Source organism: Hirundo rustica, chromosome 8, assembly GCF_015227805.2.
Source record: "Hirundo rustica isolate bHirRus1 chromosome 8, bHirRus1.pri.v3, whole genome shotgun sequence".
In the NCBI taxonomy this organism is placed as follows: Eukaryota; Metazoa; Chordata; class Aves; order Passeriformes; family Hirundinidae; genus Hirundo; species Hirundo rustica.
Window position 1 is genome coordinate 10,970,663 of NC_053457.1, and position 21,728 is coordinate 10,992,390.

At 43.9% G+C, this 21,728-nt stretch overlaps 2 protein-coding genes across 9 annotated transcripts; one reads left to right on the forward strand and one right to left on the reverse strand.

Moving 5' to 3' along the window:
• Positions 1 to 3,304: 3,304 nt before the first annotated feature.
• PRXL2A (peroxiredoxin like 2A) lies at positions 3,305 to 15,027 on the reverse strand. Of its 8 annotated transcripts, none has more exons than XM_040071735.1 (6): positions 15,002 to 15,027; positions 7,264 to 7,443; positions 6,798 to 6,889; positions 4,826 to 4,966; positions 3,914 to 4,078; positions 3,305 to 3,781 (listed from the first exon to the last, which is right to left on the reverse strand). In XM_040071735.1, exons 2-6 carry the CDS (start codon positions 7,439 to 7,441, stop codon positions 3,683 to 3,685), a joined length of 675 nt encoding a protein of 224 aa, XP_039927669.1. In that variant the 5' UTR covers positions 7,442 to 7,443; positions 15,002 to 15,027; the 3' UTR covers positions 3,305 to 3,682. The 8 variants fall into 8 exon arrangements, with proteins under 8 accessions (XP_039927669.1, XP_039927665.1, XP_058277594.1 ...); XM_040071731.1 differs by lacking the exon at positions 15,002 to 15,027 and adding an exon at positions 14,676 to 14,721; XM_058421611.1 differs by lacking the exon at positions 15,002 to 15,027 and adding an exon at positions 14,597 to 14,609.
• Positions 13,146 to 14,900, forward strand: LOC120755796 (uncharacterized). Its single transcript, XM_040071264.1, has one exon. The coding sequence runs from the start codon at positions 13,146 to 13,148 to the stop codon at positions 14,898 to 14,900; it is 1,755 nt and encodes a 584-aa protein (XP_039927198.1).
• Positions 15,028 to 21,728: the final 6,701 nt, after the last annotated feature.

Sequence of the window (21,728 nt, forward strand, 5' to 3'; positions counted from 1 at the left end):
AAAGCCCAACAGAAACTAGTGAGAGATCTTAAGCAACTTCAAAGACAAAGAAATCAGTAGCTGGATCTAAAAGAGAAAGCAGAAATATTTTAGGGAAAGCCTTTATAACACGTTCGAGATCGATCCGAAGAATAATAAATCAGGATGGAACTGGTCAGATACCCAACAAAATCGGAAGGGATGAGGCTGAATCCGTGATTTAAGCTCGTCCTCAGTCCCACAGCGTTTCCCCACCTCCCCCTGCTGTTAGCAGCGGCTGTCGCACCTCTGCTCCGGTCCCCTCCATGGGTCCGGGACAGTCCGGGCGACAAAGGCGGCCGCGCACACCCCGGCAGGAGCGGGAATTAGTGCCACAAAAGCGCGATAGGTTAAACTTTGTGAGTATTGCAGTGAGTCTGTTAATAATTTATTCCCTCCGCTTAGAAATATCTATAGACCACAGACTGTGTCAGTCAATACAGTATATCCTTCCTGCAAGGTCCTTATTCTTAAAAGGAAAACGTCCATACAAAAAGATCGCAGGAATAGATGTCTTTTCCCGACAGCTTTCTTCCAGCCGAATCGGACCCTACAGCGGTCAGTTCCTGGAACCGGTTAACACAGATCTACTACAGAAAACCCCTCGGGCTCACCGCTCACCTGCACTTTGGCTGGGGAGCAGTGACATCCAGCGGCGCGGAGAGAAAGACAAAGTTGCTGCCTTCTTTTTTTTTTTTTTCTTTTTTTTCCCCACAGTGCATCGCCGGCAACGCTTGGGAACATGGCAGGGGTCCCTTGGCATTCCCGTGCACATTCGCGAATGGCACCAAGGACAGGCAATTTGACAGCCGTGGGAACAGCTAACCCGCATGGGGAAACAAAAATACCCTCTGCGCCGGTCTTTCTATTGGCCCTAAAAGGACACTGCAAATAGAAAACACAACTGGTGGTCCCTAAAGTTGAAATAAAACACACTTTCCTATATTACACCTACATTATTGACTTCACAGAATTTTTATTCTGAAAATATTTTTATTAGCCCCGGTTATGTGCTGAAAAAAAGATAAATGGGCTGAGAAACAAGGAAAAGTTGATTGAAGAGAAATTACAACAGCGGAATTTTGTTTCTCAAGCTTTACACTTTGTGCACTTCCCTACTGACCTGATCCATCTTCAACCTTAAAAATGAACATAAATAGAATATGACACTGCATGGGTGCAAAATGCACATCTCAGAATAACAAACAAACTTTTAATGATTAGTTTCCAGTAACCAGCTGAGTGTTGAAGTATGATGTGTTATCTGATGTGCTGAGAAGCGATTTAGAGTTTGGGTACATGTCGTGTTAAAAGAAAAAAAATCAAAGCATTAAATGCATACAAGGAACTGGGCCAGCAGAGGTAGCTGTTAGCACAACAAAATCAACAACTGTAATGTTTTTTTCCAATGGACATTCTAAATTCAGTCTTCAGAATTGGAAATTCACTTAATTTGTTCCTCTACTATTTTGCTCTAATTTTAATTATTTGGGTTAGCCCATTTCCAATGGTAATTATCTGTTCCTAGCTCCTAGGTACCACCTATTTTCTATCCTTTCTATTTTTATTTTGTCAATATGGGGTTCAGAAAGGATTAGTCAACTCCAAATAATCCCAGGGTTAGCTTGAAAGAAATAATCAGGCTCATCTATAACCATTTTTCAGAATTTCAAATGTCATTTTGACCTTCTAGGGCTCCAAATTTTGACTTGATTTCTGAAAGACAGGGTTAGAAAACTCTGAACTGCAGGTAAGCTTATGAAACTTTCAAATCAAGAACTGCACTAACTCTTTATGGGAAATAATGCTGTTTAGAGCAGGAGAAGACCTCGGTCTGATGTGGTTTAAGTACACATCCCTCTGAGGAACCTGCCAGAACAGGGAACTATCAGTTTCCATGAGTACTTCAATAAACTTAAAAAGATTTCATGGGTCTGAAAGTTTTTACACTACAGGAACACTTCAGCATGTTGTAGCATTAGTGATTTATGTCTGATAGCCATTATACTTCCAATGAACATTCCAAATGCTGGACAACACAGCTTCCTGCTCCAGTTTCCTCGCCCTTTGGGTAGGCTGAGAGCAGGGCTGCAGCCCCATGGCATCCTCGCCATCGTCTAAGGCTCCCTGCAGTTCTGTGCAGCCAGCTCTGACAGTGGGTGGAACATCAGTTGCCCGTACACAAAATTGTAAGGAGATACTTTCCAGGTCCAGCACATTCTACACGCACTTCACTTTGTCTTCAATTTCTGGGAATTTATCTGGCTTCCATCCCGTTCTCCAAGGACTGTTTATGCCTTTCACGTTTCGCGTTTATGTGAAATGCACAAACAGCCCTTGGGACAAGGCCTGAAATGCAGGTCTAAGATCAGTACCGCCTTTGCTGGTCTTTGTGCAAGATCTGTTCTCTGCAAATGGCAAAGATTTCTATTTCCCATGAGAAAGAAAACTCAGAACTCTACAGAAGCCACGATCCAGAATGCTCCTGCTGTAAGATCTTTGTTATTCATAGCATCTTGCAACCTTAGGAAATCATAGCTCACACCCATTGCTTTTAGCACCTCTTGTGTTTCCTACCACTTGCACTCCCAAGTATCCATATGCCAACTGCAGACAAGTGGGCACTTACACAATGCCTTGAACTTTTTAGGGGCTTTGTGTCAGCCCACGATGCCAATACTGCCTTTCAGCGGTAAAACCCAGGAAAAGAATCCCTCAGGCACAATTCTTTATTTCATGGTTCTCTGCAGCTGTCCCTGGCTCCGAGGAGAACCTTTATGGAGGAAGTCCACAGAGTCAATTTGCTGCTGTACTCCCCAAAACCTGTTCCTTCCTCTATCCCTCAAAATAGTGAAACAAAATTTTCAGCTGATAGTAGCATGCATGAGCCCAATTTCTATTTCGTTTCCAAATGAAACATATGAATCACTCAAAATCCTCACTGCTAGTAGTGTCTTTGGGAACTGTGAAGAACAGACTCTAAATAGCATATAAATACTTTTTGTTAAAATAATTTTTAATAAGAATTTCCTCCATAAGAATATATTTAATTTTTTTTTAAGACTCTTAAATACAAAAGAGAGCCCTTGAGCCATAATCATCTTCCTTGCAGGGAACCACATGGACTTAGAAGATCTAGAGCCAGTAGTGAACTAACAAGAAATTCACTGTGCAGACAAAGTGGCATGTCTTGAATGCAAAAATCTCAGAGTTAGACTGACAAGGCGTAGTCTTCTAGAAACACGGATGTATTTACATGTTAATGAAAAAGCAAAAACCAAAGGCATTTCATTTACATAAAGTTTTATTATCTTTTTCCCTCAGCTGGTGCTCCATTTCTACAGCCTTAGCAGAGTTTTGTTTTCCTAGGTAGACAGATTTTCAACCGACTGTCTCTGACTGAAAACATCGAGGCTAGGTCAGACTTTAGACCCAGCCCTTCATTAATGCAGTCAGATACAAAGGACAAGTCGAAACCCTGACCACCCGGAGCAAAGGAACCAAAAACTGTCCAAGAGGGTTTTCATCAATTTCTATGTTTGACTAGAGAACCTTTCCTGTGCACTGATCCCTAAATAGTCAAGCAATTACACCACACATTCAAGACATGGATACATTCTACATTTCAAGCTCTAATCAGAAACATGTGCAACTGTTTTTCCACTTATGAAGCTTGTGGTTTTATCTTCTCAGCAGCTTCAAGAACAGATGGAAGGCTGACTTTGTCTCCGAATTCTTTCTCACGATGCTCCAGTAAAACACCCTAGTCAAAGACACAAGAGAGAAATTCAGACACATCTCCCTACAAGAGATCCACTGCCCAACTGAACAATTCCAGGAAACAAACTTCTGATCTTATACGAGAGGTAAAAGCCTCCTAGACGGCCTGCAGTACCTGTTTTCCTGCCCCAATCACATATACACCTCCCAGCGTGAATCCTTCTCCTTCCAGATTTCCACTATATCCACCTCTCCAAGCACGGAAGAAATTTTGCCAGACTCCCAAACGGAAAAAGCCTGACAACATCATTTTTCGTCTGCGTGGACCATAAAAGCCTTTCTGCAGGGGAACAGAAAATACGTCAGCAAACAAAGGGAAAGGATTTTCCACGCATTTTAAGCTCATTCACAAGTATTTAAGCCCCATGTACACCTACATCCCTATTGCTGGCAACAGCGGTGCTTTGTGATTAACGTATTTTTGGTCGGTTGGTTGTTGGGGTTTTTTTAAAATTCAGCCCAATTCTTTCACACAGGCAGAGGGGAAAGAGAAAGTAAAAGGATTGTATAGTAGATTTTGAGTATTGCATATTCTTTTTTCTTCAGAACCCAAATGATTTTTCAACGTGTCTCCTGGCTTAGGGAGAAAGCAGGGCGGTGGTTCTGTAGGACATGAGATTGGCAATCCAGCACGTGCCAGTGTACCAGGACAAGCCATATCACTGCAATCTGGCCTGCACATCAGAAATTAATTATATATGTCACCTTCAAACCCTGATTTACACATCATAAACATCAGCAAGTCACACAGCCAGTGAAAGAATGGAATAAATATTAACAGGCCATACCTGTTAAAGGGGAGGAATAATCTTGCAACAGCATATTATCAGTGTATAGCTACACTGCAGTTTGTAAGCTCAGCAGGATGTATAAATATAGAAAAACAAAGCCAATTAACTTCTTAAACTACAGTGCTACGAAATCCTTTTTTCATTCAGACTACATTCTACTTATTTATACAAGCTCCTCGAAGAGGGCATTCATAGATTTGTTTCTAAATAAAAGGAGAACACCAACTTCACTATACCTTTTCATCCAGAAAGATTTCTCCTTTGAAATAATGCTGAAAATCCTCCACTTCAGTCCCTATCTTCTCTTTCACAACAGCATAGAGAGGGACACCCAGCTTGGACAGCTGGGGTTTCAGAGAGGAGAGCTCAGAAGCCTCCTAAGCAAAGGGAAAAAACCCAAACATTTCAGTCAATAAAGGGAGGCTGGAAAGCTTCACCTTGAATTTCAAGACCATCAGAAACACACAAATTCTAGCTTGAGGCACAAACCAGAAACAGACCTGTGACATTTAAGCTAGTTGTATTCTTAGGCAGCTCTTCATCAGATTTACTACGATTTTCTTTGTTAAACATGGAGGAAGCAGATTCTTCTGAGCATTTACTGGGTAAAACATACTTTTAACCTAAAGCTGTTGATGTATCTTGCCTATAATAGGGCTTCAATTATCTTTTGAAGTATTTGAGAATGGTAAAAATATAATGCCTGCACATCACTTAACTTTTTCAGAATTTTCAATCCTTTTATCCAAATTGACATCCATCATTACCAGTCCTTCTGTAAAGTATTTTAAGGGCTCTGCACAGGAGCAGGCTATATAAGTTTAAAGTAAGTAATGAAGATACACTCTCCTTCCTAAATCCCCCACTAAAAAAAAAACGAAACAGGGAATTTCTTCATAGACTTTCCGTATCCCAGAAGGAAAACAGCTTTTTCTGGTGTGTAAGAGTGTAAGGTATCACCACCCAACTGCTGGGTTTTTTGTTCTCCTAAAGGAATCACAGTCCCCACAGTTTGTACAAAGATCCCTGAGGTTTTGAACAGATCAGAGTGTGCACTGAAAATATCTTTCCTATCTCCCATGGAGAAAGGTCATTTTTACTGGACAGAATTCCCACAAAAAAAACTCAACTTCACACTTTAAAAACACGGACATATTTTACATGATCACTCTCAGTCACCTAACTGAAATGCCTTAACTGAAAGGCTGGCAGGACATTTAGAATTCACTGAGTACCAAGGAGCAAACAGATAGGGATGAACAGACAGGAAAATTTGAACCTTTCTGTAATACTACTACTAGTAAAAAGTCACTCTTGGATTCCTGACTGTGTGAAAGTTACAGAGGCAGGCATGTAAGTGCATTCTCCTCCCACCTATGCTACACCTGTTCAGAGAGCAAAGCACTTTAACCTTCCATGAATTCTACACATATTTAAGCAGTTACTACTGATGGGAGCAGATGCCTTAATGAAGAGGTTACAGTATTAATTACTCCATGTAGTGAGTAACAACATAATAACTATTTTTCCCCATAGCTATGAGAAACATAATGTCCAAGGCACAAGCTATGGCTGTTCCCAGGCACTCGGTACATTCAAATTGTCTTTCAAGAGCTCCACCCAAGGAGCCTGATGTCAGCTTAAGGATCAAAATTTGTTTTCCAACTGAGCTTGTTATGGAACAGAAACTCCTTATCCTCAGAGTCTGTAGCTTCCTGCCTCACATTTAGCACCCAGAACAGAGGTACTCCCTCTATGCATGCCTCTTTTTTTGCAGAGGAGCTTTGTCTGATGGCTTTCTGCCAATCCAGACTTGGGCTGTATTTGACCAGAGACTACCTGGCTCACAGAGACTTATTTTGGACTATAAATAGCTCATAGTTTAAATAGCTCATAAGACTCATTACCGACTGAATCTTGTGCAAATCTCCCTTTCTAATTACCATGGGCTAGGTCCCTGGCAGATGTAAAAATCATGTAACCATCACCTTCAGAAGGACAAAGCTCAGGACCTGGACCATACAAAGCAGCTGGAAAGGAAACTAAGTATGCTGGCAGCTGGTGACCAGCCTGAACCGTGAAACAAAACCTTTCAGGTATTTTAGATGTATTTGATGACTGTCCTATTCATCCCCTCCCTTTATTTACAGACTATCTATGCAAGCAGACCTCAACTCTTCTTAATTAATCCCCAAGCCCAGCAAGTACCTCTCTGCACAAAAATCATCCAGGTCTTCGTACAGCCATGATCACTGCACCATTCTCCTTCCATAGTTCACCTGCTTTGAACGTCCTTTGTTCTGTTAGTACAGGAGAAACAACACCAACAATAACATCAGCCATTCTTCTTTATAACAATTAATACTTTATGGACCAACACAAAGCACTGCAGAGAATTCCACATTCAAATACACTTCTAACAGGAAAAAATACCAAACCTGTATGTATAAGAGGAGATTACTGCATTATTGATTTTTAGAAGTGTGTCTTGTTTCATCCAGAAATAACAGTTTTGGTTGCTTCTCCTTCACCACAAGTATTGGATATCAAGGACACTCAATTACATGTCATAACTAGGAAAGACTAAGAAAACTTCTTCCAACCCTGGCCTTAGAAAGGTTCTTATAAAAGTACAATTCTTGAAGAATGTTGTTTGAAATAGCCAGAATCTTACCTTGTCCCAAAGTTTTCAGCTCTATCTCCTCTAAAAACTCCAATGTAGCCTTTTCTGGCTTGGACAAAAATAAGTCAGTGTTAGCAAGGACGATCCCTGTCACAGCTGCACCAATGGCTCCAAGGCCAACAGACCACATGCTCATGGTGAAGGACCCCAAGTCAAGCAGGAAGGACATTTCTGGAAAGAGAAAGAAAAAACATCTCTGACACTGGAGATCAATGATGCCAGAGGAGGAGGAATTGGATTAAAACAACTAAAAGCTCATGCAGGTATTTTTGGTTTAATGGAGATGATCTGTATATTTATTAATGTACTGAAATGGGGTTTAAAAGATAGAGATAACATTCCAGTTCTGTGCCTGACCCACATCAAAACTAGATATTAACAAGATGTTCTTATCCATCCCTGCCACCAGACAAAAACATTAATAATTAATGCTCAGATACAATGCAGAGAAAGATGATCAAAGTGTATGTGTGTAATAAGGAGCCTATAACAATATGACCTGTACATTAGCCAGTAACTTAAATTATTACAGTAAGACAGCAGTTTCTTTCAAAAAAAGAGAAGCATTTGTAGATTAAATATTTTACACACACTAATCTATATTAAACAGCGAACTTTAGAAATATACTATACAAAACTTGGGGGAAAAAAAATCTTAACCTTCTATATCTGGTTCATCGTAACTGGTGACCTTTTACATTCCTTACAGTTCCCCACTGAGAACCAAAGCAGGCACAAAGCCAAACTTAGAGCTCATGCCTGGAGACAGAAAAATGTAGACTTGCAACCATTTTATTACCCAGTGATCCAACATTACAAATATGCCCGGGACAGCACCCTCTTCCTCTCTGCTAACTCACTGCCACTCTTGCTGAGGCAGAAAGGACAGCAGGAACAAACAGCCTAAACTCACACCCACCAGCTGGAACTGATAGCATTGCAATGGGAACCATTTCATACAAATATTCCAGTGTTAAAGTACAAACCCTGCCTGTGGTTACTGGTGGCTCGAGTTAGGAGGCAATTTTGTTTAATCACCTTCCATCCACAATCCCCCCAGAGCCCAATCCTGACCCTTGCAAGTGTTTCACAAGCCTGGAAAGGGCTTTCAGTTTGGCAGTATCAGTTCATGAGGATGCTGGAAATCACAAAGGCCCTGCCTCACGGACAAAGTTCAAGATCCAGCTCTGAGTAATAACTGGCACAAGAGTCACTGGAGTTTTGGCAGTATAAGAAGTCACTGTACACTTACATCACAAGGGCTGTATATCTGACTCACAACTGTAGCATTACATATTACAGAGAATCTTTTTTTTTCCCCACAAACCCCTATTTCCTGATAGAATATTTTGGTAAAGATTGCTGTCTGGATATCCTTTTGTATGGGTGAGGTTCCCATCTCAATAAATGCAAGAAAATATTACTCTTTTGAACTATGACTGGCAATAACCCAGACGTACACATCATCTTTATCCCCACAGCTAGCTGTTGCCAGAATTCAGAAACAATTAGGAGTAGCTCCTCACTTTTGTGCCCACAATTTTCTGTGAGAAAACCTCTTTCTATCCTTAAACCCAGCTCCAGAATACTACTGATAAACAAATGCAACATTGGGAAACAAAACAAAACAAAGATCACATTGTTCTTTTAACAGCATACTTGGTTTCAAGGGAGGCAGTATCATGGTATCTAAAGACGTGAGTAATCCATGATCCTGAGCAAGAAACAAGGCCAGTTTACACAAACATCATGCAGATAAGAGAACAGATCCTACTCTATTTCACCACTTATTCTTAACCAAGGCAAAACTTCCTTGACCGTATCTGCTTTCTTAACATACTTCTTTCAAACATGAAGTCACGTTGCAATGACATTTTTTTGTATCTGCCTCTGACACCTATCAGAGTCCATCCCGATCCCAGCCTTTGGAATGATGCAAATGTAACTCCAAACGTACGTGATGCAGCAATAGCCTTGTGTTAAGACTTAAAATCTCTATGGCATACCCAAAAGGCTAAAGCCCTGTTCCCTCCCAGAGTTTGATTGCCCAACTATTTGGATTTCAGTCCCATCAAGTAAAGAAGTGGTTCGGGGCTTTTTTTAACTTATAGTGACGGGCAGTGGAGGGAGACCCAAGTCTTAATCCCTCGCGCACATCATCCATGTACAAATAATGTTACAAAATTTGTGGCAAGTGATTAATGAGCAGTTCTCACATAGCTTTTCATTTTTATTAGCATGAAAGTCTAAAAGTCACCTTCCAATCTGTAGTTATTTATCCAGGAGCTCAGTAAGTGTAGTTAACACATCTCATCAGTTTAGTTAGAGTCTTTGGTCTCCACACAGTGACAAAAAACCCCAACCTTATTCAAATATGGAAATTTTTTACTATTTATATAAATAGGAAAATGGAAAATGCAGCTCTGCAGACTGGCACTTAAATTCCTCCCCTGCTAAGCAAACACCATAATGAGCCACTTTGAGAAATATGCATGGGAAGCAGCAGGCAGGATTATTAAAACATTTGCTAACGAGGCAGGCTGAGCCCTGTCATTGAACCCCAAGTGGCGAGACCGACTGGAAAACAGCTGAGCATTTGCAACCAGCAGCTTCATTTCTGGTTAGCTGCTGTTTATTAAAGAAATCTGGAGCTCGAAAGGACTTCACAACCCTTCCCCCCACCACCTTACACCACCAACACAACCGCCTTGTCACCGAGTTTTCAAGCACCGAGCAGCAGTAAGGAGACACAGGAAAGCATCCCACGAGGCATAACCCACGCGAAGGGACGGGAGAACATCCCGCAAGCCTTTTCCAGGTGCAGCACTCACCGGAACCCATGCGGGCTGCGGAGCGCCGGCCCCAGCCGCGTCCCGCCGGCAGCACGGGAGCGCAGCGGGGCCGGGCCGGGGAGGAGCCGGGGAGGAGCCGGGGGGCAGCCGGGGGGCAGCCGGGGGGCAGCCGGGGGGCAGCCGGGGAGGCAGCCGGGGAGGCAGCCGGGGAGGCAGCCGGGGAGGCAGCCGGGGAGGCAGCCGGGGAGGCAGCCGGGGAGGCAGCCGGGGAGGCAGCCGGGGAGGAGCCGGGGAGGAGCCGGGGGGCAGCCGGGGAGGAGCCGGGGGGGAGCCGGGGGGGAGCCGGGGGGCAGCCGGGGGGGCAGCCGGGGAGGCAGCCGGGGAGGCAGCCGGGGGGCAGCCGGCCCCGCTCCGCCAACCCTGCCTCCCCACAGCCGCGGTAACACCGCCCAGTCCGGGGAAAGACGCGTTTAAAGGGATCGGCAGCCTCCAGCCTTGGGGCTTTGTCTTTTTTTTTAAACCGAACACACGGTTAGCCTTTTTATGGGGTGGGCAGGTGCAGGGAACGGGAGTTACGGAAAGCTTTTCTGAAGCTGGGAACACAGCACAAAACTTTTAGATCTGCGTGCTAAGCCGTGCTCTTCTGTAGAACTGGGCATTTCTACAAGTAACGTTTTCCCTGTGTTTCAGCCTATTCTACATCTAACCCCTTCACACATGCACACCGTATGCCAAAACAATGCAAAAAACCCTGGAAAAAATTAAAAAATCATCACATTGCACAATATTAGGGTAAAAAAAAAAATTAGTATAGAGGCTGTACTAGAGAACTAACCCAGTGTTTCTGTGGTCAGTTACCTGCCTTAGTGGCAACTTCCCTTTGCTAAAAAGCATCCTTTTCTCTGGGACTGTCAGATCTTCAGTCTCTCAATTCTGTTAAAATTTCCCGAAAAGAATGAACACTCCTCTTCGAACAGGCCAAAGAAAAAATTAAAATATCTTTTCTGGTGTATGTTTTTGTGGTGACCACAAGAGATCTACATAATAACAGTGAGTTATTTTATGGCCTGTCCGTACTCAGTTAACTAGAATTTAAACAAGCTTAATCTAAATCCTGTTTTAAGGACCAGTGGATGGTCTTCACTTTTGTCAAGAGCAGTTAAGACGCTGTTTTCTAGATGTCTCATTTCCCTCCCACCCACAACCAAAGAAAGAATTGTCATTGAGAGGAGAGCTGTCTTTAAACATTTATTTTAACAGTGTAAACAGGACCCATTGCAGCTGTGTCCAAAACAGAAACCAAAAAAATAGAAGAAAGCCGCTTTTCAAGATGCCAGTAAGACTCAGAGTAGCAAAAAGATTTCCTTGCATACTTTTCCTAAAAAGAAAAATGTCTTGCACTGGCAAATACGCTCTAGCCTAATGCGGCTTTGACCATTGTTTGTTCTTCCTTCCACTCCAGCTTCCCCAAGACATTCCATATCAAGCCTAAAAATGTTTCAGAGCTTTGTCAGAACTTGCGTATCCCAAACAAGTTGAGCTGATTTTTTAATGAGACATTCTCCCCCCGCCCCCCCCCCAAAAAAAGTCATGATTACAAATACCTTTGTAAGCTAACTCCTATAAAGAAAATTAACAGTTCACAATAATCTGGTATCATGCTCATCAAGATTTCATGAGTGTTTAAATACCATTAAGGATTACAAAATACAGCATCCTGACAGACCTTCAAACTTAGCCCTGCTTAAAGCAGGGATCTGACTGGAGAAACCCAGGAGGACTCTTCCAACTGAAATTGACCTGTAAACACCAAAATCAATGCACAGAGAAGCCTCCTCGCATTTCTTATGGCATAAATGTAATTTTCACAACACAAGGGATTATTTTCCTTTCTTTTCACCATTGTAGAGACCTATCAAACCACACATTGTGTCAAGAATAACAATAATCTTTTTAGGTTTCTTCCCAATCTGTGCATGGGTCACTACCTAATTCTGTGATCTTGGCTGTGTAGCTGTGGAAAAAGTTGCTGTGTCAAGCAAACAAATCATACTCCTTCCTTTGAAAGGAAGTTAGTTGTTACCCCCATTCTCAGACTGTTTTAAAGAAACCGAACATCTCAACAAGCCTTTTCTTTTGAGCAAGGGAGAGCAAAGAGCTCTGGCACACCACTTTGGAAATCTTCCAGCTCTCTTGGTATATTGAGAGGGAACAGGCAGCTAGGCATTGTGTATGGAAAAATTCAGATGTCTGATCAGTCAGTGAATGCATGCCATGGAGATGTGAGACATTTCATGGAGCACAGAACTGCAAAAAGTACCTATCTGAAAAGAATATAGGATGAACTCACTGCTTGGTCTGCTGGTGATGCAGAGCAGGAAAGGTGCACCCTGTGCCAGACTGCAGAGGTGGCGGAGGAAAGGGAATAGCAACAGACCCACTGATAACACAAGTCAGCATTTACTGAAAGCACAGCAGGTGCTAGGCAGCAAATGATCCTCCTGTTCCCACCCAGCAGATCAAGAGTTCTAAGTCCTGCAGATTTAAGCTTATGTTAAGATTTTCCCACCTTTTTGGGTTCTTAGGCCTTGCTTATATTTTAACTTTCTCATTTCTTACATTATACAATTCATAACAACAAAATTGTTACTAAAAGCAAAGACGCAAGAAAATCGAGACGTTTCAACTCCACCCCATAGGGCAGAGGGGCTCTATGCTTAAACGAGGCTGTAACACATCGCCATACACCCACCCAATGCAGAATAATTTCCCCACAACCTCGTTTCTCCTTTCATCGCCTGCTATGAACCAGGACTGATGGGAACAGTACCCCTATGGTTATAAAAGGCTGCGAGAGCCCCAAGCTGGTCCTTCGAGCAGCTCAAAGGCGGATTTCCTGAGCTCAGCGATTGCACCCTGCACTCAACCAGCACATCACGAATGAAACGAGAAACGAAGCGCGGACCTTCACGGATCCTGCTGTGCCGACTTACACACAGGACAAGTTTCCCTAGCAAGTAGGAATCTCTCAAAGACCACGAGGGCAGGTATAAGCAGGATTTCAAACCTCGGCAGCTCGGGATGTGCAGCAGAGACAGCGAGAGCCGGCAGAGTTGCCCGGCCGCCCCTCGGTGCTCAGCAGCCGGCCATCCCCATCGCCTGCGCGCTGCGACTGCGACCCGGGACCGGCGGGGAGGGAGACAGCACCGCCGTGGGGGACAGCCCACGGCGGGGACAGCCCACGGCGGGGACAGCCCACGGCGGGGACAGCCCACGGCGGGGACAGCCCACGGCGGGGACAGCCCGGCCCGGGCGCTCAACGCGGTCCCGTGGCCCTCCCACCCCCGGCCGGCCGCTCTGCGGCCCCGCACTCACAGCGCCGCTGGCCCGCCCACCCCCGACGCGCCGCACGCACAATCGGCCCCGCACTCACACCGCTGCCCCGCACCGTGGCCTCGCACCCGCACCGCTGCCCCGCACCGCTGCCCCGCACCCCGCACTCACACCGCTGCCCCGCACCGTGGCCTCGCACCCGCACCGCTGCCCCGCACCGTGGCCCCGCACCCCGCACTCACACCGCTGCCCCGCACCCCGCACTCACACCGCTGCCCCGCACCCCGCACTCACACCGCTGCCCCGCACCCCGCACTCACACCGCTGCCCCGCACCGTGGCCCCGCACCCCGCACTCACACCGCGGCCCCGCACCGTGGCCCCGCACCCCGCACTCACACCGCTGCCCCGCACCCCGCACTCACACCGCTGCCCCGCACCCCCGCACTCACACCGCTGCCCCGCACCCCGCACTCACACCGCTGCCCCGCACCGTGGCCCCGCACCCCGCACTCACACCGCGGCCCCGCACCGTGGCCCCGCACCCCCGCACTCACACCGCTGCCCCGCACCCCGCACTCACACCGCTGCCCCGCACCCCGCACTCACACCGCTGCCCCGCACCGTGGCCCCGCACCCCCGCACTCACACCGCGGCCCCGCACCGTGGCCCCGCACCCCGCACTCACACCGCTGCCCCGCACCCCGCACTCACACCGCTGCCCCGCACCCCGCACTCACACCGCTGCCCCGCACCGCTGCCCCGCACCCCGCACTCACACCGCGGCCCCGCACCGTGGCCCCGCACCCCGCACTCACACCGCGGCCCCGCACCCCGCACTCACACCGCGGCCCCGCACCCCGCACTCACACCGCGGCCCCGCACCCCGCACTCAACACCGCTGCCCCGCACTCAACACCGCTGCCCCGCACTCAACACCGCTGCCCCGCACCCACACCGCTACCCCGCACCCCGCACTCACACCGCTGCCCCGCACCCCGCACTCAACACCGCTGCCCCGCACTCAACACCGCTGCCCCGCACCCACACCGCTACCCCGCACCCCGCACTCACACCGCTGCCCCGCACCCCGCACTCACACCGCTGCCCCGCACTCAACACCGCTGCCCCGCACCCACACCGCTACCCCGCACCCCGCACTCACACCGCTGCCCCGCACCCCGCACTCACACCGCTCACCCACACCGCTGCCCCGCACCCCGCACTCACACCGCTCACCCACACCGCTGCCCCGCACCCGCACTCGCCCCGCACTCACGGCGCCGCCGCTCCCGGCCCGCCGCCGCCGCTCCCGGGCCCGCCCCCGGCGCCCTCCGCGCACGCACCGCTGCCGGCCGCGCTCGGTGCCCTCCGGCCCGGCGGCTCTGCGCCGGTGCGGCCGGCGGGATTAGCCCCGCCGTTAGCGGCTGGAACGGATGAACGCCTCTTGCTTCCTCTCGGAACCCATAATCTCCTCTCGGGGGCTACTGCAGCTTCTGACTAAGCAAAGAAAGAAACACGTTATGGGATACAGTGCTTAAATACGCAAGGCAAGAAAAGCACCCAACCCATAAGGACCTGAGTCCAAGAATGTAGTGATCTTACCATTCAACTAATCTGATTAATGGGGCACTTAAAATGCTTGCATATATATTGCATTCAAGAATATACTTGCTCAGATAAGCCAGCCAATAACATGTCACAACATCTTTAACAAACGGGCTCTTCAGATGCTTGTGGTCATTAGGCACTCCTCCAACCACAAACCCAGAGGACTCGTCTTCACTACCTTGGGACTGTTTCCTGAGGTCTCCTGTTAACCTGGCAACTAAAATCCAAAAAAAACAAAACAAAACAAAACAAAAAAAAAAAAACACCAGGGGAAAAGAAAAAAGAAAAGAAAAGAAAAAAAAAAGTAGTAGCAATGACAGAACAGTCTGGTCTGTAACACAGCAGTAGCTCAGGAGAAAGAACATAACCCTTTTGATGGTACTAGCGTGTCTATGTTCCACCAACCGCTGTTCTTCACCACGTTCCAAACTTAACTAGATAAAACAGCCTTTTCTTATCACTCTGCTCCCACAGCAGAGCACAGCAGCAGCCGTGTGTGCCGGGAAGCCACATGGAACAGCAAGTTCTGCAAGACAGAGCCTATCACACCGTGTTGCATTGTACATGTCATGTACAATGGTATGGCACGGGCTCGGGCAGTGGCAAGGAAAAGATTTTGGATCTTTTTGCCCCAGATTGTGGTAGTTATGCTTTTATCTACACACATTCTTTCAGAAATCAAATGGGTTATGAAAAGCAGTAAAGTCTTAGCAGAAAAAAGAAAAAAAAAAAAAAAACCCACACCACAAAAAACAAACCTAAGCAAACCTCATGGCAAAACCATCATTACCAGACTGCCTGAAAAAGATTGCAAATTTGGAAGGATTCAGAATTTGTGGCTGTATTTTTCCTGGGAAATACATGAAAAAAATATCCCTGCTTTTTCTCCTTAATCAGTGTGCATCAGTTCCCTGTCAACACCAAACATAATATGCTGAAGTGACTTTGTCATTTTTTAAAAATTCACTCAGCATTAGGACATACGTATCTGCCATGCTGACACAGCAATCTTTAGAAAAACATTATGAGCAAAAAAAAAATATTGGCAAATTTTGTCACTCATCACTGCATAATTAAGACCCTAATTTCTGCAGACAGTCAAGATTCCTTTCTTCTGAATTTTACCATGGTTGTGGACTGAGCTGACAGCACTTGGCAATGGCAGAAGGGCAGCTCCATTATTTTGGTTCCATGGTAAGCACGCAAAATGAACATTTTTCTTAATGATAGTTCTGCACATTACGCCTTTTAACAACCTGGCAGCTGGCCTATCACAATTTTAAAGTAGCCAATATTGTTGAGGAGGAAAAAAAAACCCACTTATCACAAAATTAAAATATCTATTTATTCTTTGCCCTGGGGAGGAGTCTACCACAAGGTAACAATTATCAGTTAACAACTATTATAATCTGAGATTAACAATTAATCTCAAAAGTGACTCTGATTTCATTTGTCCCTATTGTAAAAAATGTTGCAAAAAATGCAGCAAAATCTGAGCCCACACATCTGGGTTCCATCCAGGAATACCCTCCCACCTAACAGAGCAGCAAAATCCTCTGAATGCATGCATACATCTAATAGACACAGAAACCAAAGAAATACTCTGTCATGAAAATACTGGAATTTAACCTTCCCTACCCACACCTCCAGAAAAGCTTGCTTTCCTTGAAAAGCTACTGTGTTGCATTAAGTGGAGTTGCAGCAACAACTCTGTCATTATTAGAATATCTTTGCCTTCATTGCTCCAGAATAGTAGTGAAATTTTGGCAGGAAATTGGGAATTTGACTTGTTTGTTTTTCTGGTTTTCCTGCTTGATAAAATCATATTAAGATTGATCTATTATAGTTGAGCTTTTCCATGCACCTATTCACGTTATTCATATATTTTTCCTCTTAAAAAAAAGAGATTAACAAAGCACTTCACTTCACAAAGCAACAGACACTGATACTTAGTCTCCAAGTTCCCAGGTTCTGAACAGTGTTGTTAACACATTCAGCCCCTCTCTTCCTGCCTTCATAATTCAGTTTTATAGCAGTGAATGAGGAGAATCAGTCTGTAAACTGCTTGTTCATCAGTTAATTAAATTTCCCTGGCATGCCTGTAAGTCAGAATGCACTGTATTAGTAGCTATGCTAAAACATGATCTAGTATTACGAAACTTTCGATTCATGTACAGAATGACAAAGCTGTGCGTTATTTTAGGAGTTTTTTCTTTTTCTTGTTGGATCATGCTTCTGTAGATCAGCCTTAGACCAAGCACATTGTTAGACAAATGGCTTATACAAAGGAAACTGTCTTCTCTATGAGGAAGCAGGAGATTTCTAGGGCAACAAGACAGTGGTGGGATCTAGGCCCTAGGTCTGTAAAAGGACTTCCAGACTTTTGATACCAAGCCAATAAGATTAGATGCAGATAATTAAAAAAAAAATAAAAATTAAAAAGTACAGCTTGAACTTTTCACCTCCATGCTACTGAAAGCAAAGCCACACAGATGCAGACGGACACAGATCTCCACCAGGCCAGGCAGAAGCAGTCTCTTGTTTGGAGGCTGTACAGTGACATTTACCCGTGTAGGGGTGTTCTCAGCCTCATCCTGATTCTCAGGAAATAAACATGTCAGTCAGCCTAGACACAGAACCTCAGATTTATCTTAGCTAAGATCAGGGTGCAGTAGTCACAGAAGAAACAAAAGCAAACACAGATCTTTCGAAATTAGTTCATTCACATAAGCGGTTCACTGTGGGACACCAAGTAGAGATTGGTGCAATACCCTCCATCTGGACAAGAACAGGAAGAAATAATTAGTAAGTCTTTTCAGTGGGTATATATTCTTACAACAAATCTCTTTTGCAATAAGCCTAACAAACAGTGAATCACAGAACTTGGAAAGTGCAGATGAGGTCATTAGTCCTCCCACTGTCCTTCAGTCTTTAAATATCCCTGTGTCAGGTGTTTTGTTTATTAAGTGTAAGCAAAATAGAGTATGTGGCCTATAGTTTGTCTGTCCCTTGTTTACTACAGTACTGCAAATAAAGTTACTCTGATATTTTTAGTATTCTCGTATTAGGTAGGACACTGAAGACCAGTAAAAAAAAAAGTTATTTTTAATGACTATTCAAGCCACTAGAATAGTGATCAAGCCTCAGGCTCTACAAGCAAAACCAGGCTTTTGAACATCCCAAAAAGATAGCACTGAAAACGCAGCAACTGCACTTCCGTAAAATCAGGACATCAGAGGATAACCTGCAGTGATCCTGGTTAATCACCTCCAACTACTGTGTAGTTCCCATTAAAATCCAGGTGCTCAACATGTTTCTAGGCTATTTCTCTTACAAGTCGTTGTGGTAAAACTGGCATGTTTAATTTTTTACTTTCTTATGGACTTCAAGAGTAGCTACACATCTGAGTATGAACAAGATTCCTTGTGTTATTAATACAACTTAAGTGCCCTACATTGTCTTTAAGACAAGTTACTGTACTCAGTCAAATAATGTACCTCACCAAGGTACTTGTACTTAGCTAGAAAATCTGATGTAAATATTTTTCATGTAAGCATTGGAGGTGATCAATTTCTAAGGTTTTAAAAAAAATCTGTTGATTTAGCTGTTACTCTGAAGTATTTGTCCAAGCTATAAAGCAGAAAACTGGGCTTTCTCTAACAAAATTGACCTTCTCCAGTAGATGACCTGCTCTTAATATTTAAAATTTGGGAGAAAAGTTCCACAAACTCTTTTGCTAAAGAACACCCATGTGCTAAAATGAAAATAATTATGGTATTAGAAGTGTTGATGCTGATGTGGGTCATTTTGACAGAACTTGGCTGGGAATTAAATACCCATCCCAGCAAGCCTCAGTTCCTGGTGGCAAGGCTGTAATGAGTAGTTAGGCACAGTAAACTTCTAATCTAGCAGAGCTACAGCCACATTCTCTAACCACAGCCCTAGAGTTGAGCTCTTAATCCTCTTATTACATTGAGCTATTTGTCTGTGTAACTTTCTTCTACTAGAGCAAAACACAAATGTGTTACTATGAAACTGAATTTCAACACTGCATTTCTGTATTTTGTGATACGATTTGTTTTCTTGGCCTTGATATATCAACCTAGGAAGGGCTACAAACTATGTATTTCATATTTTCAATGTGTGGTTTCTGTTTAATTCTTTGTGAACTTTCTTTTTGAGAGGTTATGCTCATCTCTCATGGGCATAGGAACAACTTTCATGTTATCTACCACTTTTACATAATTTGATCACAACAGCTCGAAAGAAAAGCAGTATAACAAAGCATCCAATGCACAATCATAGAGTATCTGAAATGACCAACTCTAAATAATGACTTAACCTGATAAGAGTGAACATCATGGAGAAATGCAACAGAAAATACATTCTACTTACTTAGCAAGGTACACTTCAAGTCCACAGCACCCCTTCTGCAAGTCCTATTTCCAAAAACATATGGGTTTATGTGCCTTTAATGGGCATGTGGAAGACTTCCAGCAGAATTCATAACCCTTCCTTGTAACTGGTTTAGTCACCAACATAGAACTAAAAGTTTGCAAAGATATTGTTTAGATTTTTCCTGAATGTTTGGTTTGTTAGATAAAGCCTGTCAAATTGTAATTGGCTTGAGGAATGTTGATAAGATTTTTTTGTCCAATTAAAAAAACCCAACAAAATGTATCATCTTGTTAGCAATGTAAGCGTACTTTCTTTCAAGCATTTTTCCCCACACCCATTTTGTTCACATCCACTATAATTTTTTTCCACTGTATAAGCTGTCAAACAAACTTACGTGTAGCACACATTTAAAATGATTGCGTAGGGGGTAAAACCCAAGAGCTTTTTGGTTATTTAATATTGCCAAATTAATAACAAGCCTAATTTTACTGCATTTTGTATCCTGTTCTTGATTTAACTAAATTTGTATTTGAGCAAGAAGTGGGTGACAGTGGGACAGCCTGATGTGTGGTATGAACTAGTGTGCTGATTATGTTGAGAACTTTCAAGGTTGCCATTTGCTGTGCTGCGCTACAAAGCCAGCATTTTAACAGGGATTGTTCACTTGTATCTTGCAGGTTAAGCTTGGAATGCAGGATTTTGGAAGGGAAAGGCGTTTGCCTAGGTAAAGGGCAGTGGTAAGGCTAATTTCAAGCCACAACTATCCAGGAAATGATCCATGTCATTGCCCATTTCTGTAGTTTTACTATTATGATCCAAGAACAATTTACACCAAAAAAAAAAGTCAGCACCCTGAGCTATTGTTCCAATAACAGACAACCTGCAGAGGCTCTGGTTAGCTGAAATTGAAAACACTCTAGAGAAGAACAGTTATTGAAAACCTGATTAATTTACAGCTTCTCATGTGTAGTAAGAGACAGACTACAGACCCAAAAGGTTTATGGCATATGAATGAAAGTCACTTCAGCTGGGAGAGGACAGGTGGAAAAAAAATGACTAAAGACCTACCAAGCCAGATGATCAATGCCCTAGATGCTAAATAAGGAGACCAGTGAAATTCAAAGAATTCTGAATTGTAGCCATTTGACTTGCATGGAAACCATTAGAGTTGAGTTCTTGCTGAACCAGGGGAAGCCCAAGGTAAAAGCATTACAGATGACTCAGAGGAGCTGGCTCTGACCTGAGTCAATTTCTAAATGACAGATGCCAAAGACAACCCTATCATCAAAAAAAATGCCTTAGGTTGAGCTTTGGATGAAATACAGAATAAACAGGAAAAAGTATGTTTCCACTTTAATTAAGATGGTATTCAGGCTTACCTTAATTAGTTAATTTTTAGTAATTTCCTTTAACTATTGCTATTAGACCATTCAGCTTATTAAGAACCACAGAACACCACAGATATAAATGACTGCCTAACAGCTTCAAGCAGTTCATTAGGTACCTACAATCAAGCTTTTCTCCCACAGGAAGAAGGCATTTGTAGCTACCCTTCCATTAATCCAGGGCTCTCTTTCTCTCTCAGAACAGTATCAAATTACATATTAAAATTCACTGAGAGCTTACCCTTCCTAGGTCAGCATCTCCTCTACATGCATCAGAGGGACTGTTACACAAAGAAGCCAAACATAGCTTTTCTCAGAAATGCTGATTTTATTAAATATTAGTAAAGCTCTGTGGCATCTTTATGCTATTACTAAAGAAATCAGTGTCTTGAATCACAAAACACATGGCTATTATTGTGACATCCTAATCACTGTGTCCTTAATACTACTAGGCAGGTCACCTCTTAGGGAAAGTGGTAATGTCCCTGTGAACGTATTTTTGGTCTTATCTGATCATTTGCCTTAACCACCCTGTGATTCTTTTATACTACACCCTGCAATTATTTTCTGGTATTCTCTACCTGCATTTCTATTCCCAAATTTCATAATACATTAAATAATTACTTCATGTCACTGTATAAATAGAGCACCTGACCAAAATTAATGACCCATGGGACACTTTTTGTTACCCCAAGTAAACGTGGATTGTTTGAAATTTTAGTAACTATAAAAACAAATACATGCAGCTTACAAAATCACCAGTTTCTTAAAGAAGACCTAAGTAGTTACACTTCAAAATTCAGAGCTACTGAAAGCTTCTAGAGACCATCTTCCCATTGGTCAGAAAATTCATGAACATAAACAGGGCTTCATAACCAGAAAGGTGAGACAAAAACTCCTTAAAAAACACAAAAACAAGCTGAGCGGATAAAGAAGAA